Source organism: Hirundo rustica, chromosome 26, assembly GCF_015227805.2.
Source record: "Hirundo rustica isolate bHirRus1 chromosome 26, bHirRus1.pri.v3, whole genome shotgun sequence".
In the NCBI taxonomy this organism is placed as follows: Eukaryota; Metazoa; Chordata; class Aves; order Passeriformes; family Hirundinidae; genus Hirundo; species Hirundo rustica.
Window position 1 is genome coordinate 2,071,547 of NC_053475.1, and position 25,129 is coordinate 2,096,675.

The 25,129-nt window shown below is 54.8% G+C and overlaps 2 protein-coding genes across 3 annotated transcripts in view; one reads left to right on the top strand and one right to left on the bottom strand.

Moving 5' to 3' along the window:
• Positions 1–2,411, bottom strand: part of STK11 (serine/threonine kinase 11) — a 32,066-nt gene extending 29,655 nt beyond the window's left edge. The window contains exon 1 of the mRNA XM_040086538.2: positions 933–2,411. Within this exon, the coding sequence (XP_039942472.1) occupies positions 933–1,222 (290 nt within the window). The 5' untranslated portion in view covers positions 1,223–2,411. The remainder of the gene's footprint in view (positions 1–932) is intronic.
• Positions 2,412–6,722: 4,311 nt separating this feature from the next.
• Positions 6,723–25,129, top strand: part of SBNO2 (strawberry notch homolog 2) — a 50,512-nt gene continuing 32,105 nt past the window's right edge. For both annotated transcript variants that reach the window (XM_040086708.2, XM_040086707.2), the window contains exons 1-4: positions 6,723–6,800; positions 13,231–13,451; positions 14,743–14,822; positions 19,494–19,617. In XM_040086708.2, the coding sequence (XP_039942642.1) occupies positions 13,332–13,451; positions 14,743–14,822; positions 19,494–19,617 (324 nt within the window). In that variant the 5' untranslated portion in view covers positions 6,723–6,800; positions 13,231–13,331. The remainder of the gene's footprint in view (positions 6,801–13,230; positions 13,452–14,742; positions 14,823–19,493; positions 19,618–25,129) is intronic.

Consider the following 25,129-nt stretch of genomic DNA (forward strand, 5'->3'; position numbering starts at 1 on the left):
ATGTGAAATATCTCACAGCTAAACTGGGAAATCAAACTGAGGGACAGACACAGGACTCTGCAGGTCAGGGCTCACCCGCAGCAGAACAGCACAAGAGTCTCTTCGACCTCTCAGACTTCTCTCTCCCAGCCCAGATAAACCCTCATGGGTTGTTTGGGCTGCAGAGGCTCCTGCACGGCTGATAAGCAGCTCCTGGCAGGGCTGGGACGCAGCTGCTGCGAGGTCCAGGGAAGGGAAAGTTCCCACACCAGCCCCACAGATCCAGCCCCACATCCAGCTGCTCCTGGGGTTCACTTCCACGAGGGCTTTGTGCCCTGAGTAACCAGGTGTGTCAGAGGCACACGGAGCTGACAACCCTTGGCCCCATTTTACAGACACAGAAATCAGCTGGGGAGAGCCTTGAGTTACCTCCCAAGGACCTTAGAAATGAAAGGAAAAAACCCAAAACTTCCTGTGCCCATGGGGTGTCCCATATATTAAATCCTGTTCCAGGCGCCTTCCACATGGGTGGGAGAAGGAATTGCCACCACAGAGAGCTCCAGGGCCTTTGGAACACACCTGGGCAGGAACAGGAACAACCCCGACTGTGAAGACACCAGGTGTGTTTGTGTCCCTACACCTTTCCCGGGCAGCACCACCTGGGCAAGGTGAGCCCTTACAGAGGAACTGCTTTAAGAAACACTAATTTATCCAGTAAATTACACCAAAGGGGTGTATTCCAGACTGTCCCAGTCCTTGGGAACCTGTCCCTTCCCCGTGCCCAGCCTCACCCAGAGCGCTGGCTGCTGTTCAGAGGGAAGAGATTCCTAAATACCCGTGGATTAGGAAGCACTTGCACAGCAGAGCCACGCTGTCAGCTAAAACAACACAGGAGCTCAGCTGGCAAGCAAGGACCAAGCTCACCCCCTCAGCTCCCAGAACTCTTTACTCACTTTTTCACGTTGGCCTCCCCGTTGGGGATCCGGCGCAGCTTCTTCTTCTTCAGGATCTTCACAGCTCTCCTGCACAGGGTCTCTGAGTCCAGCATCTCCTTGACTTTGCCGTAGGAGCCCTCTCCCAGCAGGTCTCCCATGAGGTACTTGCCGATGAGCTTGGCCCGTTTGCGCCGGGGCTGGTAAATGACCTCGGTGGAGTCAATGCGGTGGATGAACGTGTCCATCCCCACCGACATCAGCTCGCTCTCCGCAAACATTCCCAGCTGCTGGGGCTCCGGCAGATCCATCCTGGATTAAGTTCCTTAACCTGTTTTTTTTTCCTTAAGCGCTCAGGGCTTTAATCCTGTTTGTTAGTTTCCAACACTCCCTTTTACTCCTTCTCGGGAAAAAAATATCCAGAAGATTGTACAAACATGAAGAATAATAATAATAAAAAAAAAAAAAAAAAAAGCAACCAAAGAAAAAGAAGGAGGGGGAAAAAAAACAACAAAAAAAAGAAAGCAAAACCTAAGAGCTGCTTCCAGGTCAGTTGGATGCCAAAAGATCCCGGCCTGGCTCCAGAATGTCTTTGAAAAAGAACATAAATCTGTGTGATGGGACACACTCAGTTTGGGACTCGCTTTGCTTCCGACCCGGTCCCACTGCCGGGGGCTCTTCCCAGTCAATTGGCCTTGACTGGGCCCAGTTTGATCCTGCAGAGTTAGGTCATCTCCGGGCCGTCAGGCCACCCCGTGGAACCAGAGCAGCTCCCAGTCCCTCTCGTGACTTTCCATCCCTAGGAGCTCATGATTCCCAGCCGGGGTGGGAAGGTGCGTCCCCGCCGCCCTCCCGGGAGCACGGGCCGGAGGCGGGGGTTCAGCCGTTGGGGAGCTGGAACCAAGTTTCCTTGAAGGAGCTTTCCAAAACAATTCTCGCGTCTTCGCTTTCGCCTACAAAAGTTTGAGGCCTTCGGTGCCTACCGAGAGCTCCCGGGGGCATCCTTCATCCACCGGGGTTCCGCCTGGCACATGATGTGTCACCACCTCTGCTCCGGGTGTCAGCGGTGCAGGACAACACAACCCACCCCGGCCCCGCCGACCCCGGGGGTTCGGGGGAGCCTCTGCCCGGTGTCCAACACCCGGGTCCTCCCGGGGGTTCGGGGGGAGCCTCTGCCCGGTGCCCGGCCACTCACGGAGGGCAGCCAGGGATTCCCACCTGGCCCGGACGGCTCCTCCCGCACCTCCCACAGGTGTCACCGGGGCAGGGAGGGCACAGTGGTGGGGCAGGGAGGGGTGACACGGGTCAGGACACTTTTAGTGCGACAAAATCAGCGCCGGAGCCGGGACGGGACGGACTCCGGGAAGGGGGGTGGTTTCCGTGACCTCCGGGCCCTTCCCGGCCCGGGTCGGGCCCTTCCCCGCAGGCAGCTCCGGCCGCTCCCGCCGGCCCCAACGGTGAACCGGGGGAGGGGGGCGAGCGGCCGAGTCCCTCCCCTCCCCGCCGCCGGGCGGGGGAGCCGGGCCGGGCCCCGGCGCCACGCTCCGCCCCGCCGAACCGCCACCTCCCGCGTCCCCCCAAGTTCAGGGGCCGCCCTTCGGCCGCTGCCCCCCGGCGCTCTCCCGGCCCTGGTCCCGTTCCTCGTCCCGGTCGCGCCGCCCCGTTACCGCCCGCCCCGCCGCGCGCGCGCCGCCGCCGCCGCCGCTGCCGCCATCTTGTCCCCGCCCGCCCCCGCCGTTCCGTCCGTCCCCCCCCCCGCCCCCCCCGCTCCGCGCCTCGCGCCGCCCCGGCGCGCGCTCCCATTGGCCGCGCTGCCGGCCCCGTCCCCGAGAGCTCTAACGCTGATTGGCTGCGACCGCAGAACCTCGAGTTTCGGTTGGTTCGTTACGAGTAACCCGCCCACCCAGTCCAGCCGGCAGCGGCCCTATGCGATAGTTTAAGTGAGCTGTCCGTCACATCTAGAGGCGGGGTTTGAGGTGAAACTCAGATGTGATAGATCACGGGGAATGTCCGTCACCACTGAGGGCGGGGCTGGTGGAGGCGACGCGCTCCGATAGGCTATGAGGGCTGTCCATCATCGCTCGGAGGCGGGGCGGGGGCGGGGAGGAGCGAAGGGCAAAGGTCACGCGGGTGTCATGGAGACGGGGCCCGGCCTGGAGCCGTTCCTGCTCCGCCGCTCTCGCGGTCCGCCCGCCGCGCTCGGGCCGCGCTGCAGCCGCTTCGGGTTTGGGGTGAACCTGCTCCTCCCGCCGTGTCCCCCCAGCCCGCACGATTCCTCTGGGCTCCGGCTGCGCCTCACCCCATCCTGCCCAGCGTGGCTGTGTAGGTCCAGCCAAGCAGCTGCCAGGCCATCCCGAAAATAATGGCGATATCCCCAAAATAAGGGCCCCCGGCCCCCGGTCAGACCCCGGCTCGGCTCGAGGGAACCGACTCCTCTCGGCCACGGCAGAGACGCTTCTCCTGCGGGGATGCTCCGCTGGCTCGAGGGTTGGGCTGCACTGCTGGAGAACGTTACCAGGGTCTCCTCCCGGTTCCACCGGACACCGGACCCCCTGCCCAGCCCCGAGGGTTGCGGTGCGACAGCTCCAGCCTGCGCCGTGCCTGCTCCCACCGGGAACACCGGGAACCGGACCGGCACATCGGGTTTGTGCGGTGCCATCTCAGAGGAAGCACGATGCCCTTTGCAGCCGCCTCCAGCCCCTCTGTGCCCGAGGATCAAACCCTTTGGCAAAGGGGATGGAGCCAGACTCGGCTGGGGTTGCAACGCAGAGCACCAGCTCTGAGAGCTGAGCAGTTATTTTGAGGCAGGGCAGGAAAAATCCGTCAATTCTTCCTTTCCACGAGAGCTGCTGGCACTGCACGGATCCCAAAGCACAGGTGGGAGAGCCCTGAGCCCGTTTCTGGGGTCTTGAGCAAGGTCAGAACCCCCTGTGTCAGGGCTGGCTTAATAAGTAATTTGAGCCTTTGGAGGGTCGGGAGGAGATTCCAAGGGCTCCGAAGAGGGGGTGCAGAGGAGGGGGCTGCCCTGCCGAGACCTCCACGCTCGCTAGCACCGCCTTTCCCTCCTCCCCCAACTGCTTCTGTCACGACAGCGCCTTAGCCCCGGGTGATTTAGTTCAGTCTTGGCACCGAGTCCAAAGTGCTGAAACCCATCCCCCAAATTCTGGGAAGTGCTGTGCATCCCCTTCCCGAGGTGTTCCCAGCAGTGGGAGGGCAGGATCGGTTGGAGGAGCTCTGCACTCTGCTCCCTGCCCATCCCATTGCCTCTTCCTGTTTCCTCTTCCACCAGGGTGGCAGAACTATTCCCCTGAGAGGCAAAATCCTGCTCGACCATCCAGGAATGGGCCACTGGAGCAGGGCAAGCCAGGGGCTCACACAGGGTGTCCCCAGGAACGCCCAAACACCCCAACACTGTCCCTCCCAAGGGCTGTGTGTGCATCAGGCACAGCCAGAGGCTCTTGGGCTTTCCCAAATATTTGCACCAGCATTGTCCTCTCCAGTGGGGAGGTCAGGGGGAACCGGCTGAGACCTGCCAAGCTCGTGACACGTGGGGCACTGCAGGAGCACAGCCCCCTCTGTCCCCTCACCCTCCACGGCCCCACAACCTGCCCCAGGGGGCACAGAAGGGTCTGTCTGGACATGGGGCGGTTTTGTGGCACCCTGGCACCTCAGCACTGCCCCTGCCAGGTCCCATCCCTGCCCCCTGCACAGCCCCAGCCCAGCCCTGCTGGGACGCTGCTCGGGGCAGGGTCTGTCTGTCCCTGGCTGCCTCTTCCCGCAGCTCCGGGGGCACAGGGCCAGCTGGCGGCATGGCTCCGCACCCCTCACCCCACGGAAAGTCAGGGGATTTCCAGGCTCTGGGAAAAAAAAAAACCAAAAAACAGGAACTGGCAGCAGGCGACAGCAGCCGGGTGCACCCCGATGTGGAGCTGCTGCTCTGCAGTGGAGCCCATGGCATGAGGGCCCCAAAACTCCCGTCTTTGTCCCCATTTCCTGAGACTGGGTGTCTCACAGGGACCAGCTGCCTGGGAAGGGCTGTTCCTGGAGAAGCCAGGCTGTTTTCCAGGGACATTGCTCCTGTACAGGGGGAAAACAGACCAGGACACAGCCATGACCCCACACCTCCCACCAGTGCAGGCAGAGGACAGCCCCAGTGCTCCCAGCCCAGCTTCACTTTTGCTTCATCCCTGTCTTGGAGTTTCCCGTGTGAACTGGGAGCCGGGATGGGGTGGGAGGAGGAGGAGATCCTGGTAAGGGAAATCTGGGTTTGGTGGTTCTGGGAGGAGGCTGGTTCGGCGCTGGATGGATCCCTGTGTGTTCTTCCACTGTATTTATTTATTTGCACTTGTGTTACACCAAATAAAAAGCTGGGGGGAGCAGGGGTTAAAAGAATCCCTGTAAGAAGGATATGTTGGAAAATGTGACAAGATTTCTTTAATTACTGTGTGTAAATGAAAGAAGCCTGGGAGCAGCAGGATTAGCAGGGGGAGAAAGGGACTGAGCCCCACACGGCTGTTACAGATCTTCCTGGTTTCCCTTCTGCCTCTGGCACGAACCCAGTATTCCCAAGGACCCGGTGTTAACGTGGTTCCCATCTGCCAGCACTTCCCTTTGTGGGGATAAATCGGTTCCTTACGGCTGCTGCTGTGCTGGTGTTAAAACAGACCCATCTGTGAGGCTTTTGTGAGACCCCTCAGGATTTTGTTCCTATCCTGGGACTGCAAAGGTGGCATGAATCCAATGCAAGCAACGGGAAATTAAAAATATTAAAAGGCCGGTATGGGGAAAACGAATGAGGAGCCCAGAGTAGCCAGAGCAGATCATTCTCCAGCCCTGTGATTAATTTAATTCCTACAGCAGGACTCGTGGCATGGCAGCGGGCAGAATCCCTGGAAGCTGCTCAGGGTTTGAGTGTTTCCAGCTCTCCTGTGTCCTCTGTGGCTTGAGCTGCTGCCCTGGTCCTGCAGGGAGGAAAAGTGAGGAATTTCCTTTCCTTTTGAGAGGATAAGGACTGGACAGACTCCACTCGGCCTGTGGGCAGGTGCTGATGGTGTGTAGAGCCACGGCTGCTCCAGGACTTTAGTCTGCCTCCCATTTCCATCCCATCCCATCCCATTGTGGGATGGATGGATGGATGGATGGATGGATGTGGGACACACTCTGGATCCACACCGGTGCAAAGGCTACGGGAACGGGCCGTGCCGGGACCCACAGGAACCCCCCGAGAGCCCCCGGGCCGGGTGTGGGCCAGGACCCGCCGCTCGGGGCAGCGCCCGCTCCTGGGCGGGGGAGAGGCGGCCCCGGAGGCTCCCTCTGCCTCGGGGATCCTTCGGCCCCGGGCCTTTGCCAGTCTCCGGAGCCGCGGTTCTCGCTGCCCGTCCATCACCCGGGGCCGCCCTGGCGGCTCTCGCCGAGACCGGGGTGCGAGCCCTGCCTCTCCTGCTTCCCGCTCCGCGGCTTGGCCGGGTTGCTCCGGGCCCGGTTCTCCCATTCCCCGCTGCCCTCTCCCGGTTCTCCCGTTCCCCGCTGCCCCCGGGCCCGGTTATCCCGTTCCCCCGCTGCTCTCTCCCGGTTCTCCCGTTTCCCCGCTGCTCCCGGGCCCGGTTCTCCCATTCCCCGCTGCCCTCTCCCGGTTCTCCCGTTCCCCGCTGCTCTCTCCCGGTTATCCCGTTCCCCCGCTGCCCTCTCCCGGTTCTCCCGTTCCCCGCTGCCCTCTCCCGGCTCTCTCCCGGCCCTCTCCCGGCTGCCACCGCCCCTTTCCCCGGAAGCTCTGTGGCCCTTGCAGACATGGCGGACCCGGAAGCGGCGCCAGGCGGCGGCGGCCGGGCGGGAGCCTGAGCCCCGGCGCCCCCGGGAGCCCCCGGCAGCCCCCGCCACCCCCGGACACAGGTAAGGGCGGCCCGCTCGCTTCCCCCCGGAGCCCGCGGCTTCCTCCCCTCCGGCCCGATCCCTCCGTGGGCGGGGGCCGCGGGCCCGCTGGGGCCGGGCCGGGGGGTTCGGTGGGGACGCGGCCCCCAGCCGGGACTGTCCCGGGAGCGGCCGGTCGGTGCCGCGGGCAGTCCGGGGGCTGCGGGGCTCGGGCCGGGCCCGGAGCAGCCTGTGGAGACGGCAGTGCCGGCCCCGCTCCCCCCGCGCTTTAGCCGCCCGTGTCCCCCACGCGTGTCTGTCCCGCGTGTGCCGCGGGGCCGGGGGGGCTCGGCGGGCACCGCTCGGGGCTGTGTCCGCACCGGCACCGCGTGTCTGCACCGCAGAGAGCCGGAGATACCGCGGAGCCTCTGTAACCGCGATCCCAGCAAAGCACAGACCCCTCCGACGCTGTCCCAGCCGGGTCCGCGCAGGGAATTGCCCCGGCGCAGTCGGGGTGGCCGCGGCCAGCGAACCCTCGTGTTTCTGACTCCCTCTTCAGCTGCTTTTCCACGGAGCGCTGTGAAATCTGCACAGCGATCGCAGAATCATTGAATAGTTTGGATTGGAAGGACCTCAAAGCTCATTCAGTTCCACCCCCTGCCATGGGCAGGGACACCCTTTGCTGTGCCGGGGTTCTCCAAGCCCCATCCAGCCTGGCCTTGGGCACTGCCAGGGATCCAGGGACAGCCACACACAGGGACACCCTGTGCCAGGGTGCCACCCTGTGCCACCACTGCCAGGGATCCAGGGACAGCACAGGGACACCCTGTGCCAGAGCCTCACCATCCTTACAGGGAAGGATTTCCTAATATCTGATCCAAACTTCCTCTCTGTCAGTGTGGAGCCATGAATCCATCCTGCACTGAGCTCCTGCTGTGGTGCAGCCCGTGCTGGCCCAGTTCAGAGCGATATGGAACCAGTGCTGTCAGAACCTTAACTGGGCTGGTGCTGGAGGTTTCACCTTATTAAATACTAGTGCCAGGTCTAAAACTCCTCAAGAGTAACCATAAATTCCAGTGTAAGGACTGTGGCTCCCCCTTGGCAGGCTCGATTTACGGTGAAAATGGGATGGGGCTGGGCAGGACAAGTCCTGCAGGTTCAGCACTGGCAACCTAAACCCCCCCAGAGGGTTTTCTGGTCCTTGCACTGGCCCGGGGGTGAGTCTGGACGACAGGAGGGTGTTGGCTGTGCCTCTTTGGGGCCGTTCCTGCTGCACATCATCCTGAGCATTGAGCTTGTCCTGAGCCGTGAGGGAATGGCTGAACCAAGAGCAGCTGGTGGTGGGAATGTTTAAGTGGAAAATGATGTGCTAATACTGTTGCTGCTGGGTTGGGAGTGCTGTGTGTCCTGTGCAGCACTGCCAGGTTTTGCAGAGCTCCGTACATAAGCTGCCAGCTGGAGCCTTTGGAAGTCTGAGCTCTTTTATCTCTGCCAAAAGCTCTTTACTTGATGGGGGTCTGTTTGTTAGATGTTTACACCCTCATTTTCCTAAAATAAGCTTGTACCTGTCTCGTTCAAATGTTGCTGGGAGGTCTCTGCGCAGGAGCAAACCGCGCTGTGACCTGTCACCATGAGATTCTGATCCTTCAGGGATCTTTCAGGAAACCCTTCCAGGCCTAATTGGGAAGTTTGCACTCTCCTGAGGCACTTTTCTTTTTAAAACTTAAAACTCTTAAGTCCTTTTTGGTTACACGATGGAGGTCTGCACAAGTGTGGGTGTGATCAAGGTGAGCACACGCCTCTCATGGAGCAGGTGCACGTTGAGTGTGCCTTGAGGCTGCCCTGATCCGTAGGGAAGTTGGCTTTGATGTCCTGAAGTGGTTTTTCCACCGTGAGTGGCTGCGTGTGAAACAGAACGTCGGGACCTGCCCGGGTTCAGAGGGTTTCTCCCAGTTGTCTCTTGGGAGAGAAACCGGGGGAAAAGTATCAAGAATTTGGGACCTGCATTTTCTTGGATTCTGACCTTGCTTAGTCAAGTTCTTTGTGGAAGGAGAGTGCCCTGCTCAGGCTCTGCCTCGTGCTGGGAGTGTCCAAACCCCTGTTTTTGGGAATATTCCGTGCACCCAGTGTCTGAGCAGCTGCCTCAGCCCTAGCTCTGCCTTGCAGGGATGTGTTTGTGGTTTGGGAATGTCAGTGCTGGATGTGTGAGGGTGATGCTGGGTGGATTTACACAGGAGCGTGCTGAGTTCCTTGGCAGAGCGTGGGTAGTGTCTGGAGAGGCATTTTTACCCTGTCCAGAAATAGTCCTGTGCGTTCTCCCAGGTGGAAAAGCAGGGACAGGTGTAATCTACCTGTGGGGGGGCAGCTAATATTTTCTCCTAAAGGGGTCTTTGCCCTCCAAAAAGCTGTATTTGATTGGTTTTCCCCTGTATTGCTGGAGTGTCAGACGAGGAGCAGCAAGTACTGCTTGAAGAATCAACCTCTTCCTTTTCCCTGCAGACACTCTGCCATCCTTGGAGGGCAGGTTTGTTCTTTTGCCTGCACCGCCACAGCCCTTGCAGGAATCTCTGGAATGATCCAGACTTTTCTTCCCTTTCCTTACGGACTAATTCCCACAGTTAATCAGTGGCAGGGATTGCTCCACGCCGCAGCTCTGCATTGACTTGTGGTGTCCAGGTGATGCCAGGATTTGCCCTGGAGCTGGGCACGTCACTGCCAGGCTCCAGGGCTGCAGTGCTTGTGTCCCAGGAGCCTTTTCCATGCTCAAAGCGTTCAGGAGATCAGGGTGGCTCAAAGTGCTGGCTCAGGATGCCCTGAAGCGATTCCGTTTTCATCACCCATAATACGCGTTTTCCGCTCTGGTGTTCTCCTTCGCCTTGGTGACGGGACTGAGTCCTATTCCCATCTGCTTGTTTGGTCTAAACTTCCCAAAAATACATCAAGGAGAAGCATGAAAGAGGAACTCGGAGGTGCCTGGGTGCTTGAGATGTAAAACTGGCTGTTCAGGGTTCCGTAGTGTTGAGTTCCCGTTTCTCCGGGGCCGTTGCATCCTCACTGTATCCCGCAGAATTCCCTCTGCTGGGTGCCCGTGCTGGGGGCTCAGGAGTGGGTGGAGCAGGCTGGGGACACTTTGGGGCTCCGTGGGGGTGGGCAGGGTGAGGGGAACTTATTTCTGAGCATGAGGAAGAGCAGGATCACATTCCCAAGGTGTTTTCGTTGTGTGTGGTAATTCACGATCGGCAGGTTTAGCTCCGGCTGCTCCAGGCATGTCTGTGGGTTCCTGGCTGTCTTCCTTTAACGGAGGCAATTTAAAATACACCAACAAAGGCGGGAACACAACAGGAGGAAGTGCTGGCTGCATTTACTGGGTTGTTTTCACCTCTCCTGGTCTCAGTTAGGAGTGATCCGAGCCCTCACTCCCGGCTCTGTCCATCCTGGTTACAGCACAGCAGTTCTTTGTGTGTTTCCGATTGGAATTTTCCTGCTGGAGCGCTGGTCTGAGAAATGCCTAAAAAGCTCAAGCTGTTAAAAGCTGAAAGTTGTGCTCTGTAACCTCTAGACATGGTGAATTCCAGAGGAATTCCAGGCTGGAGCTGCCCCTTAGTCCCTGTGCTGACAGCAAACCTTTAAGCAAACTGGAATATTGAAATCGTTCTGGAGCTCGGTGATAGGATGGAATCACTCAGGGACTTCGTCATCCTGTGCAGGGAGCTGCTTTCACTTTCAAACCTGGGCTGCCCAGCCAGGAAGGAAAACGTCCGGTGGGATTTTTAGTATTGTGTGCCTTCCCTCCGGACCCGAGGGATCACTGCTCTTCCACAGCTGCGAGAATTTTCTTTCTGCTTCGAGAAAACGTGACTGAAGTGGTTGAAGTTGGGAAGGTCTCTGTGTGCTGCTGCTGCTGCTGCAGGCTGGGCTTTCCTCTCCCAGCCCTCTCCCAACACGAGTGCTGGGACCAGGAGCCTCATCCCCGAGGATTTGCCATAACAGCGGAAGCTGCTGCCTGGTGGGAGCATGTTTGGTAAGAGGAGTGGTGGAAAAACACTTTAAAAGTTTGCTGTGGTGGTTCCCTCGCGTGTGTGGGGCTCTGTGTTATCAGTGTTCACTGTCACAGCAGCAGGATGGGATGTGGAAGTGGAAGCACTTTGGAACTGGCTGAATTTCATGGTTTTCTGTGATGTGGCTGCCTGGAGGATGGCGGGATAGGCACGAACCGAGGGCTGTTCCCACTTCTCTGTTCTCATGCTGGGTGTTGTCCTGCTGTCCTCAGCCTCACACAGATCTCTGACTCTGGATTTAGTGAGTTTTTTATTTATTTTTTTCCTTGGAATTTGGGAGTGTAAGCCAGACAGCAGCCCCTGGCCCTGGAGCGTGAGCTCAGAGTGGGAGCTGGGCCGGCCTCCACGTTCATCACCAGGAGCTTGTTTTGCAGCACAAAGATTTGGCAGGTGCAGGTTGGATTTTGGGGCGTCCAGCACGTGCTGGTGCCGTTCTCCTGGGGTAAGGAGTTCCCTCAGCATCCTCCAGGACTGAGGAGTGGCTGGAATGGTGCCAGCTGTAGAGTGGTCTCCTGGTGCCTCTTTTTCCCTCCTGTTCTTAATGCTTGGATGTATTTTGCACTTGCACCACAAACCGAGGCCCAGAGTGTTCCAGCTTTCCTGCTAAGCAGTTTTCCCTCGTTTTGCCAGTGGGGTGTGATCTGCTGTGCAGTTTCCCTGGGGAGCTGGTGCTGCTTTAGAGCAGCCTCTGCTCTACAGGGTCCAGAAGTGAGGTCTGGTGGTGTGAGACACCAGCTAATGCAGAGCAGGCATGGAGGGATACTGATATTGATTTGACCCTTCCTAAGTTCCTTTGGATATGTGAGTAAAGCTGTATATTTGCTGTTGGCTCTTACGGGAATCACTGCTGCTGATTTCCTCTCAAAAGCTGTCGCAAGTAGGGGAAAGAAAAAAGAGAAAAGCAGCAAAAGCCCTGAAGTGTGGTGTAAGGAAGAGCCACAGGGTAGACACCAGAGCAGCTGGTGACATTGACCCTGAGATCAGCGAATCTCAGCCCTGCTTGGGTACAGCTGAGTTGAAGGGAATCTTTGCAAAATACAAAAGTGAGACCTTCTCCCTACAAAAAAAAAACACAACCCAAAACTCAAACAATCCCTTTGGGAGCTCTACACAGCATTCCATAGGTGGGATGTGAATGTTAAACTCTGCTTTTCACACAGAAGGTCCTTGGCACACGAGGGATTTGCCTGTGACTCCACCACGGGATCGGGGTCTGGTCCTGCCCAGAGGGCACTGCTGGCACAACTGCGGGACCACGGGAAGGCAGCAAAAAAATCGCTTTAATTTCACTTTCCATTGCAAATGCCGCAGTCATTTTGTCCACCGCGAGGTCACTTTTATTTTTAAAAGGGCCTCGGAGTCAGAAATGGCTTTTCAAAAATACTCCTTGTAGCAAATCCAGTGTCTCCTGGATGATCAGAGGTGGCTCTTTTAAAATTACAGCTTTGGGCCGTGCTCTGTAGGTGTTGTGTGTGACTGGATTGCTCCACCCAAAGGTTTTGGCCACTTTGATTTACTCAGCTTGTGGTGAGGGTCAGGGAAGGCAGGAAGGGGCAAAAAAAGATTCACTGGAAGTAAAGACATCATGGGTGCTTTTCTCTGGTTGTATAGGTTGCTTTCACCATCTCTTTTTTATTTTAATCCATTAAATCCAGTTGGAAATTGGTTTCCTGTGGGATTATGGAGAATTTAGAAGAAAATGAATCAGTTTGGAGGTTTTGACTGAGAAGCTGCGCTGAGGGCAGGGTGTTACTGTGGGGTTAATCCTGCCAGGACAATGCTCCTGCATTGGATCCCCTTTTGCTGGCAAAGGAGAAAGTGCCAGAAGCTGATAAGTTCAGGATTTTATGGCGTTAATACTATTAATTTCAAATGAGTAACGAGGTATTGTTGGGTTTGACTGGTGTGGGGAAGGTCTTGGTGCACAGAAACATCTGCCTTGGAGCCGGGGAGACCCCGGTGTGCCCCGGGCTGGGAGAGGAGGGCTCTCAGCTGGCTCAGCAGTGTCCCCAGCTCCAGAGCGTGTTTTCAGGAGAACAGGCGATTTGGGGCAGTTGATTACCATGAGTTTACACACGAGTGCAGGCTCTTCTTGTACATTGGATAAGCAAATCCCCCAGGCTGAGCCCAGCTGTGTGTGCAGGCAGTCGCAGGGACGTGCGGGGCTCCTGCGGTGTGAAAGGCAGGAGAGGTGTGTTCCAGTTCCAGCCTGGGTGAATTCCAGGTGTGGTGGTAATGGAGAGCTCTGTTTCCCATAAAACCCTCTCCTTTCTGAAGAGGCAGCAGCATTTCACAGGCTGGTGGCTGTTTGCTCATCCCTCAGCTATGTTTCAGCTCACAAGTGTTGTTTTTTTTTTTTCCCCCCCCACCTCCCCTTTCACAAAACCTAAACGTGCCTTTCTTTCCCGGCCCAGGACATGGTGCAGGGTGAAGAGCGCAGATAAAGACGCTCCCACCGCTCACTCCACAGCCTGTCCCACCCTCCTGAGGACTCCATGAGGCAGGACACGGGCTGATGCCCTCAGCTCACCCCACCATGGATGGGGGGAACAGCTTCCCACAGCACCAGCAGCCGGGAGATGCCGTCCACGGCATCCCCGGCCTCCGCTCCCAGCTCGCCATGCCGGACGTGGAGGTGAGGCTCTGCAGGTCCTGGGGAGGGGGAGGCTGTGCCCAGCAAGGGTCTGGGCAGAGCAGCCTGCCCTGGTGGATCCTGGTAGATCCTGGTCTGTGTTCACAGCAACGATTTCCAGACTTCCCAGGCGCTGTGCAGGGGCGTGCAGGATGGATCGGAGGGGTTGTGGTTGAAGTGAGGAGGGAAAAGCAGGGCTGTGATTAAAACAAAGCCTCTCTGAAAGCTGCTTAAGGAAGGACTGAAGAGGCTGAGAGAATCTGCCCAGGATTGCAGACCTTGTTCCTACCCCAGCACATCTCTACCAGACGTGTGAATCTGTGCCCGCGTCCAGCTGTCCTTGTTTCCAGAGCAGCAGAGATAAATAAGTTGTATTTGTCCTGATATAGCTGCTAAAACCAGACCGGGTCGCTGATGCGTTTGTCCGACAGGGCAAAAAGCAAACCCAAAATAGCTGACGTGTTCCTGGAGTTTTCTCTTTCTGTTTCAAACTCTGGAATGTGTCACATGCAGGGACACAGAGGTTTAAGCGAGGCCCGAGTTCCTGTTGCTTCAAGTAAGAGGTTTCATTGCTTTGGGCACACAAAAAAAAGAGATTAAAGGCTGCTGTGGAGCTGAGTAAGGAGATGCTGTGTTCTCTCCCTGATTTTATTGGTATGAGCTGAGCTAAGAGCTTCCCGTTAATTGGAGACTCTTCAGGGAAGTGGGAAGACAAAAGGCACAGAAGGACATTTTTGGGTGTGACCTCTGCCAGACGATTTCAGGTTATTGAGTTGGTGCCAGCATCCCACAGAGACTGAATCACGGAATCGTGGACTCACTGAGGGAAAGACCTTCAAGGTCATCAAGTTCAATCTGTGACTGGTCCCTACCTTGTCACCTCACCAGAGCATTGAGTGCCACATCCAGCCCTTCCTTGGACACCCCCAGGGATGGGGACTCCAAACCTCCCTGAGCAGCCCCTGCCCATGCCTGACCACCCATTCCACAAAGAAATCCCTCCTGATGTCCGTCCTGAACATCACTTGGCACAGCTTGATGCCATTTCCTCTTGTCCCTTCAGCGTGTCCTGTGAAAGGGCTGGGGAAGGGGACTGACCTGGCGACCATCTGGGGACACTGGGAGGGGAGAAGGTTCCAAAGCTGACACTGGAGTCTTGCTCGAGGGGTGAGGAGCCACCTCTGCCGATGGGAAGCATTGAGGGAGGGAAGCCATGGGCCTGCCCTGGGATCTGCAGCCCCAGGTAACACTTCAGGCCTCTGCTGCTCTAACTGTTGTGCTTTCTGCTTTGCAGAATTCCATGCTGGCCGCCGACCCGTGGAGTAGCTGCTACTCAGGCTCTTTCCCAACCTCGTCCTTCCCAAGTGAAAACCAGTGAGTGCTGTTCTCCTTTGTCTAATCCCCTCTGCTCTTGCACACCCCGTGATTCAACTGTTTCTTTACTGCTTTCCATGTTTACTTTATTTCGTGATCTGATGGGGAAATAATTGCATCACTCACCGATCCTGTGGCATTTCAGACACTGCTGCAGCTTGGAAACAGCAGCAAACAGCTTTTTGTTTTTAAAAAATAAGGAAAAAACCCCTTTGTTTTCTGGTAAACCTTTGTGCTGCAGTAAGGGAGGAGCAGCCATGGTTTAGCCTGGTTTTGTAACATCAGTGGAATTCTTAACAGATCTGACTGAGCAAACACACTGGGCAGTCTCTAGCTTTGCACAGATGTGGAGGAAGGTGTTACCTGTACCAGGTGTCAGGTTTTGGGTGAAGTAAAATCCTTTTCCACGTCGCTGGCAGTGACTGACGCTAACAGCCATGTCGTGTCTGCACTGAAAAATGTCGTTTTCCATTTCCCCTCTTTATCCCCTCTTCATCCCGCATCGCAAGGTGGGATGTGACAAATGTTTGGGTGACATAAAGTGGCCCTGTGCCGTCACTGAGTGACTTGCGTGGGGCTGGGGGTTTGAAGGCTGATCCATGGCTGCTTTGGTCTCTGTGAATCCAGGGAGTGACACAGATACAAAGGATGTGTTCTTTATCTAGGTCAGAGGTGGGAGGAAGGAGAATTGAAAGGAGCAGGATTTGACATCCTGAACTAACAACTGCGTTCCAGGTGCCTGGAATTAAAACTGGGGATTTGACGTAGCCTCCCTCCTAGAGGGATTTTGGCATCTTCCTGGAGGGATCCTTCCCTGTGAGGGTGTGAGCTCCAGGCAGGTGGGAGCAGTGAGGATCAGCCCCTCTGTCAGGGGGTGAGGGGAATCGTGTCCCCGTGTTGGTTCTGCTGCTCTGGCGGCCCCGGTCCCCTCTGGGCACAGCAGGAGCACAGGATGGACTGGGCAGTTCCCCGGGAGAAGCCCCAGAAGCTGCCCCACAGGTGCTGAGGGAGCTGGGCTGTGCCAGCTCCTCCCCACAGGAGATTTCTCAGATCCATTCAGGCCCTTTGCTCTCGGCCAGCCTGCCTGATTGGAAGGGGCTGTGCTTTTTGAGCAGGATTCCTGTAAATTACACGTTGTGAATCCTCCGGAGAGCTATAACAGAATTTCTGTTTTGCTGCATTGAACCACAAGATTAGATTGTATTTATCTATTGTGTTGGGGTTGGTTTTTTGTTTTTTTTTTTTTCCTTTTGACCATTTGTTCTGGTTTTACCCCTCGCTCTCTTCCTGTTGGGTGCCGCTCGTATCAGCGCTGCCGGGAACATCACAGCCCGATCCTGCAAGGACATGCCTGTGTCTGACACAAACCTGGACTTGCTGCCTTTGCTTGAGTTACTTCTGCAAACGAGGCCCACTGTAGTAATGATCTGATAGGGAATGATTTAGCCAAGGCTGCACCTTTAGCTTCTTGTTCTCCATACCCCAGGAGCTGTAAAAATCACCTTTCAGGCGAGATTTTCCGTATCTGCATTTCACATTAAAAAAAAAAAAAAAAAAAAAAAAAAAAGTCTGTGCTTTTTGCATTTGAAAATGGCACTGACTCTGTTGTAGGTGGATTTAGAGTGAGGGGGTTACAGGTAGGAATCGTGGAAGGGATGGAAACATTGAAAAGTGGGATTTTAAAGGCAGTTGTAGTTGTAGCCCCTGCTGTAACACGGAAGAATGCAGCTGGCATTAGAGGTGGTGCACGTTTTTCTTCAGAATCCTTGCAGAGAAATCTCATTTGCAAGTGGCTGTGTTTGGACAGGGCTTATTCTCATAGCAACACCTTTACCCAGAAGCAGGTTTTTCCTGTTTCTTTCAGGAGTTCACTTTCATGCTAGGGAGTTTCTTCAGAAGACCCCAGATGTGGCCTCTTGGGTTCAGGTTTTCTTAACCTGACAAACGTCGACAGCGTATTAGACCTCCCTGAAAGAGCCAGGGAGGTTCAGGGCTCTGAAGAGCAGCAGGTCAGCCCTTTTCTGAGGAAATTATCCCTGCAGAGCTCAGTTTACCTTGCTGCTGGAGGCTCAGCACATTCCTGGCTGGGGGGGATCTGGGGCAGCCCAGTTGTGCTGTCGGATGAGATGTCACACAGCTGCAGCAAAGCTTTGTCCCCACTTTCCAAAACACACGATCCCTTTTCTTGCTGTTTTCATGCCCTTTTCCCCCTCTGCGTGGAGCATTGCTTGCTGAAATAGTAAAGCAAGCTCTGAAAAACATGGATTGGTGTCTGATGAGGAAGGAAAAGCGCCGGGCTGGTGCTGAGGCAGCCCGTGGCCTCTCAGCTCTCCCTGATCTTCCACTTGAGATGTGAAGTTTGTGTCTCTGAGTGGAGGACAGAGGATGGAGCCTGGCCAAAACACGCACAGGAGGTCTCAGAAGTGACACCATGGGCCCACAAGGGCTTTGGATGCGCTGGGTCACAGATGAGCAGCTGGAATGCAGCGGAATTACAACGGAGCATTCCTTTTCGGGCAGCTGGTGTGATTAAACCGGCATAAATTTCCTTTCTGGAACGGTTTTTGGTTATCCAGTGAAGCCCCTCAGGCTCTGGGGGAAGCTTCCATGGAGCAGTGTGCCAGGAGCTGAGCCCTGGAGGGGCTGAGCAGGTGGGGACGGGGCAGTTCGCTGCTGGCTGTGTTCACACCTTGGCTGTGACAGGTCACTGACCTAAATCTTCCACTTAAAACGGTTTTGTCCCACTTTAATTCAAGCGAACTTGTCAATGGCTCTGTGCCAGCCCTGCAAACGAGGGGAAACAGCTTTGAATTCTGACTCAAGGGAAGGTAAAGCCCAGCTCCAAAGGTTCTGAAAGGATCTGGGGGCTTTCCAAGGAGGATCTCGGAGCAGTGCCCGGAGCTGCTGTGGGCTCTCCCTGCAAACTGCAGGAACCAAGTGCATCTCACATGGACAGATTGGGAGACCAAGATGAAGGGTAATAAAATACCAACCAGAGCTGGTCATTCCACAGCAGGCCAGGGAGGTTGGAGCTCTCTTGGTCTCCTTCTCATTACCTTGACTGACCCTTGTCCAGGCCACAAAGTGCCAGGGAAACGGGAGGGGGTGTTCACTTTTCCAGTAAAAATAGTTTTCCTATTCCTTGGTTAGTTCCTTGATGCTGGCCAAGCTGTGTCCTCGTGTGAGAGACGGCGAGACCACAGCGGCCTCGACTTGAAAGCCTTTTAAACCAGCCTTTTCCTGTGTGGAAATACGTTCATTCCCAGAATTTATGCCCAGATTTTAATTTGCTTGGATGGGTTAGGAGGAACTGACAGTCAGGGCTGGGCTGTGGGAGCTGGGATGTGCAGGTGTGTTCACACAGGGGTCTCTGCAGCAGGTAAAGCCACGGCAGCACAGAAAAGAAGGAAAAAAAGGAAAGGAGGAAGGAGCTGTTCTGTTTTCAGGATATTATCTTTAGTGATGGGAAATGAGCAGGAAAAACGAATTTATCAGTGGAGATAACCGTGTTTGCACATAAACCCACATGTAAATGTTCACCGAGCGTGTTAACGAGCTGCTGGCCACGCGTGGCACCTTAATTGCTTAATAATCCTTCGGCAGCTTGGCATTCCCAGCTCCTGGGCAGGAGTTCTGTTCAAACTCTGTTTCTCCCTCCCTCAAGCACCCGTTCAAGTTCCTGGCCGTGGGTTCTTTGGGCACTGGGGAGAACGTGCAGCTCCCCACAAGAGGAAGCCAATCCAGCCGGGGTTGATGTCCCGTGGCTGCAGCGCCGAGGGTGTCAGTGGCAATTTCCCAAGCAGGAGCACGGCCCCTTACGGGAAGGATTACGAAGCACATTCCTTGCTCCTGCAGGAGAGGGAAAGGGCTTGAGCAAACCAGGAGGTGGCGTGGAGCAGAGGTTGGGCAGGAGGAAGGAAATTGGCTGCTCTCCTGCAGTTTTTGCCTCTGGCTGCCCGGAGGAAGCAGATGCTGGGCACAAGGAGCAGGAGGAAGCTGGCATGGCCCTGCCCAGGAGGAGCAGGCAGGATTTGCTTTGTTCCCTTGTTAGCTGAGCGGAGAGCTTGCCTTTGAGCTCACACCGGTCACATCCCTAGTTCCTCTCTCTGGGTAGCAGTTCTGTCTGTGGTTCCCAGTCACCAACCCTTCCATTCTGACCTGCCTTTGGGGTCTGTGAGTGGTGAAACCCCTGTCCAGGCGGGTTAACAGGGGTGTTTCCCTGTCAGAGCTGGTTTGTGGGGCTCTTTTGGGGGTTTTGTGGCCCAAACTGGCATTCAGGTGTGATGTTTCCCTGCGCCTCATGTCCTTATGTGGTGTGACTGGCAGGTCCACCACACCCATCACACTGGGACATCCCAGGGCTTCATTCTGCTTTGTCATCAGGGCTGAAATACGGACTACTACATTGTTATCTATCAAATCCTTCTTGGTTTACACGAATTGCCAAGAATTACGTTCTTAATTCAGCGTTCTTACACTGCTGGGGTGGGGAAGTGGGATAGAACTGGTAGAGATATTATTTTGTCAGCTCTCTTCTGGATAATATCCAATAATATCCCACTCCTGTGTGTGACATCCTGAAGTTTCAGCTTCAGTGCTGCCAGAGGCTGAAGTGACCTGAGAAGTGCTGAGGACTGACAGGGAGTAACTGTTTCTCCCATTTCCTTACAGGCAATATTTTAACCCCCCTCAGGATTTTTATATGGATCCCATCAGCAGACCACATTTCTGGGATACAAACTATGCAACTGTGGACCCCACTGACTTCTTTCCAAAAAATGGGGATTTTCCTCAGGTAAGTGCAGAATTCTTGACATCTTTGGGGAAAAAATGAGGCTTTGGAGTGCTGGGGGTTATTTTTCAGTGTTGCCTTACTGAGGGAAAATGAAGAGATGGGTGATAGGTTTGTGCAGCCCCAGAGAGGAATTGTGTGCGATTGGCATCAGTCCTCTGACACCAGGAATTTGAAATGTGTCCATGGTAGGAGCTTCTCTGTGGTAAAACTGCTTTTATCTTTTAAAGGGGTGTTTGGCACAAACCCTGGGGATGGTCCTGGCTGCAGGAGGGTCCCAGAGTGTGAACTGAACACGCTTCACACTCTTCAGTATTTCCCTCCCAAAATGTTCTTGTGCCGCACGTTCTTCCTCGCTGGTTACAAGTGGTGGATTCCTGAACAGTGAATATTTAGGGATTACATCAGCCCAGTGCCCAGCATTCCAAGAGTGGAGCCAGGTCAGTTTTTGCAGAACTGAAGCGTGGGAGGAGTGAGCAGTGACCCCGAGTTGCTCGGTGAGTCTGGGGACCCAGAGCTCCCTCACCTCGAGACCTCTCTGGGTCCTTTCCATGGATATTCAGGAATCCTGCACTGACTTTTGGCAACATCTTATGGTAGGATTAGTCAGTAAAAAATGCACGTGGTTGATGTGACAGAGCTGACTTTGGAATAAGAAGGGACTACAGAAAAGGCTATATCCTTTTCTAGGAATTAATACAGACATTGGTGCTTGCCTGTGTATGTGTTAATTCCTCCTCATTGTGTTTTGGGTTTTTTGGCATGGCCGAAGAGGGGTTTTGACCCTTCTTAGGACTCTACAGACTTCTACAGATTTGGATGAGCAGATGCTGGGGATTTGTTCTTTTTGAGGTGGCCACTGGTGTGCTCCCCACAACCAGCTCCCCTTGCCTCAGGGACCCACCTGGGCAGCCACTGGGCAGCTGCTGGTCAGGGTTTTCTGACTGGATTAAACCAGATAAATAATTGAATCACAGGAGCATTGATCTCTGCCTCCTGCAGAATTAATTGTGGGAGGAACGAGGCAGAAGGGTGATCTCATCAAACTTGTGAGACCATTTACCGGGCTGCGATGGGAAGGGGAGAGGGGTCCCCGCCTTAGGTCTCACCTCCAGATCTGCTGGGGTTTGGCTGATGGGTTCAACGGGAAAAGGGCTTAATTATTTCTTGAACTTACGTATTTTCTAGCATCTCAGTGGTCAGTCAGCTTCCTTCCCTGCTGCATCACAGAAATTGATCTCAGCCAGCTTGGAGGAGTAGAGTTTTGGAGGTTCTTTGTGGAGGGAGATGCTTTGTGTTGGCTGGGTGAGAAAAGAGCAGGAGGCTCTGATACAAAGCAGGTGCAAATGACCTCAAATGATTCCCAGAGCAAGAAATAATTCTTGTGCTGCTCTTATCCTTTGAGAGAGGGAGCTATGGATGGGACTGAGGTGGTTTTAGGCAAATGGGCTTTTGTTTGGACTCTTTCTTTCTGTAGTGAGACTGCAACGTGCCTGGAGGTGTTCTGCCTCCAGTATGGACACAGTGAAGTGTGCTCTGAACCCCACACAGCCAAAGCAGTTCCTTCACTGGGGTTTTGTAGCACCAGGTAGTGCCAGTGCTCCCAAGAGGAGCAGAGCAGCTTTATGGTGCTCTCCTGTCCTGTTCCGTGGTTTGTCTGTGAGCCTGTGCTCTGGTCCCTGGAGATCCCACAGGTGGCAGGGCAGTGATGTGTCACCCTGGGTGTGCTGAAACTGAGGAACGGAGAATCAAGCTTTGTTAGAGCTCTGTTTTCCAAGCTGAAGTTCTCTGCTGGAGGTGGTAACTCTGAGGGCTGGGGTGTGTCCAGAGCTCCCCGGAGACAAGGGGCAGCACTCGGTGACTTCACCTGTTGGGGTGAAATAGCACTGGTGGAGCTGTCTCTGGAAAAGGAGTTTCAGGCTCCAGTCATCCTCTAACAGCTCATTCTGCAGCATGGAGCCAGGTCAGCCTTCCTGAATGCTCAGCTTTGCGCTTCCAAGCCCCCTGCACGGTCTCTCCTGGTGCTCTCCAAGATAAGGATGCACTAAGCACTGACGTGGAAATCATGCATAAACCCCAGGGGTCTCTGAGCCACCAGGTATTGCTCATCCAGAGAAAAGCTCACAGGAGCCAGAGTTGGAGCCCGGCTCTGGTGGAGCAGCAGGTCCTGAACTGGAGACAGTGGCATCAGCCTGGAGCCATCCAGGAGTTTCCTGAAGCTTTTCCAGCCCTTTCTCCAGCAATGTTTTCCACTTTACTGATTTCTCATTGTCCCAGACGCCAAACTGTTAAATATTAACATTTGTCTTGTAAAGCTGAAAAATGCCATCCAGGAGGGGTGGGAGCAGCTGGGTGGTTCCATCTTCTCAGGTACAGGAAAGTACCTGTCTTTTCCAAACTTCCCTGCTGCCGTGGCAGGAGTGGCAAGGGCTGGTCCAGCCGTGCCAGACGGAGCAGTGGAGCCCAAGGGGCAATGTGAGGAGTCTGCTGCAGATGCTGGTAAGAGATTTCTGATCCAATCTATGGCCCTTGGGCGGGCAGAATGGATCAGGTGCTTGAGTGAGGACTTGTGTTGCCTCCACTCGTGGATACAGGCTGTTCTCTTGGCTTTGCTCCCTTAGCAGAATCCAGGATTTTGAGGAATAGTGAAGAAGGATTTGAAAGGTCTAAAGAGCATCTGATGGAGGCGTTTGTGTAGCAACCCCTTTCTGCTGGTGGCAGTGATTGTCCCTGTGCCATAGGGTTTGGTGAGTGGGAGTTCTGCTGCTTTTTCCTCTGGCATTGGCATTTCCTCTCCTCATCCTTCCATGTTTTGTTTCAGGAGTCCTGGTCCTGCAGAGCGCAGAGGCTTTGCTGACCTGGGGGTGCCGAGAGTGGGAATTGCCACATTTTCTAATGGCTCTGGGAGTTTCTCTGTAGCTGAACCATTCACCTCGCTTGGTGGGGAAGGTGCTTCACTGCGTGGCCAGAACAGCCTGATGTGAACTCCAATTTGTTTCCTCCACGGTATTCTTGGGTTCTGGCTTGCTCCTGGGTGATTCATCCTTGCCGATCTGTTGGCATTTTTTATATAAACAAGTGGCTTGAGCGGAGGTTCAGAAAATAGTTCTGGGAGGCCACGTTGGGTCTGACAGCGTTTCTGCTCTTGGGAACTGTTGTCTTCAGCCAAAGTCTCATCCCAACCACATGGTGCCATCTCCTTATGGAAAACTCCACGGACTGCCCACGTGTCCTTACAAATCACAGTCCTGAGAGAAGCAGGGTTTGGTTTCTGCTGCTCCCCTCCCTTCCTGCTGGTTGTTCCTGCAGTCCCAGGTGCCGTTGAGTTGGGATCTGGCACTCGTGGGCAGCGGTTCTGCTAAGGCACTGTGGCCGTGGCGGTGCTGTCTTGTGACACTGATGGTGAGAGGTGTTAATTGCCATAATAAAACATTGAATCCAGGAGGGTTTAACTTATGCTTTGTGCTGTCCCTGTGAGCTGTGCCTGTCCCCAGAGCCTTAGAGAGTCAAAGCATCCTGCTTTAGGAGAGCATTCCTGCCATGTAATACCTACTCCTCTTGGCCACCACAGATTTTTTTCTTCAACTTCACCTCTCTGGTCAGTTTAGAATTAGTTGAAACACAACTAATTCTGCCTAATTGTGCTTAATTCCTTCAGCTCTCTGTTATCTCTGATGGCCTTTGCTGGCAGTGTTTCTTTTACCTAATTTTGTGCGACTTGTGGCTCCACAACAGGACTTTGCTGACTTCATGTGCCCTGAGGTGCACTGAGAAATCACAGAATCACAGAATGTGTAGGTTGGAAGAGACCTTCAAGATCATTGAGTCCAACCCATGCCCTAACACCTCAACTAAACCACGGCATCGAGATCCACATCCAGTCTTGTTTTAAACACATCCAGGGATGGTGACTCCACCAGACCATTCCAGTACTTTATCACTCTTTCTGTGAAAAACCTTTTCCTAATGTCCAACCTATATTTCCCTTGATGCAGCCTGAGATGTGTCCTCTCGTTCTGTCAGTTGCTGCCTGGAGAAAGAGACCAACCCCAGCTGATACAACCACCCTTCAGGAAGTTGTAGAGGGCGATGAGGTCACCTCTGAGTCTCCTTTTCTCCAGGCTGAACAACCCCAGCTCCCTCAGGGTTTGTGTTTGTGTTCCAAGCCCTTCACCAGCCTCCTCTGGACGAGCTCAAGCATCTCAATGTCCACCCTAAACTGAGGGGACAGAGCTGGACACAGCACTCAATGTCCATCCTAAACTGAGGGACAGAGCTGGACACAGCACTCAATGTCCATCCTAAACTGAGGGGACAGAGCTGGACACAGCACTCAGTGTCCATCCTAAAATGGACACAGCACTCAATGTCCATCCTAAACTGAGGGACAGAGCTGGACACAGCACTCAATGTCCATCCTGAACTGAGGGACAGAGCTGGACACAGCACTCAATGTCCATCGTGAACTGAGGGGACAGACCTGGACACAGCACTCAGTGTCCACCCTGAACTGAGGGGAGAGAGCTGGACACAGCACTCAATGTCCATCCTGAAATGGACACAGCATTCAATGTCCACCCTAAACCGAGGGGAGAGAGCTGGACACAGCACTCAGTGTCCACCCTAAAATGGATACAGCACTCAGTGTGTGGCCTGACCAGTGCAGGGGAAACCTGGGAAGGGGAGCAGCTCCAGGGGAAGGTGGAGCTGAGGACATGGTGTGTGTGCAGGGGACTCTGCAGATCTTCCTTCTCCCCTCAGTGAAGCAGCTCGGGGTGTAAACTCTTTGGGAGGAACTCTGGTCCTCTTCTTAAAACATGAGTTGTGCTTGGGCTGGAGGGAGGAGGTCAGGCCAGATGGATTTATCCTGTGGGCCAGGAGGAATTGGCTGTTCCTGGGCAGAGTCACCTCCAGTAAGGCTGTAAAGATGCAGTTACAGCCTTGTTTGATCTGCTCTGCTGGATGGGGGCTCCTGACCGCACGTGTTAATCATAAACCAGCCCTCTCCTCACCACCAGCCCCTTGCAATCTCCTGTTAATCTTCCCTGTTAAAGCAGGAGGAGAAATTAACCTGCTCTTAAAAAAAGGATTAATTTTTAGAAGTGCTGCAGCGCACAGAGCTGTGGTGATTTAGGAGAAATCAATGCAGCAGTTATTAAATTATATGGAACACTTGGTTGTGGCTGAAACAAAGAGTTTCCTGGAATAAGAAACGTCCTGGAACTTCTGTTGCTGTCCTGGAGTTATGTCTACAGGGAACACAGACATTAAAATCCATTTGCAGGCAGATACCTGGCTCTTGGCCTTGGGAGAACAAGTGGCTTCGCGTGCTCGTGTCTTTGTTTCTGCACTGCAGGTTTGGGGTTTGGGCTGATGTAATAACACTTTATAACCCCTCTGGGTGAGATACCTGACACATCCTGCAGGCCTGGGGTGAGGAAAGTGAAGGCTGTGGTTATAACAGCTCACTGTGCGCTGACCAAAGGCAGTTGAGGCACCCTGAGCTGGTTCCCAG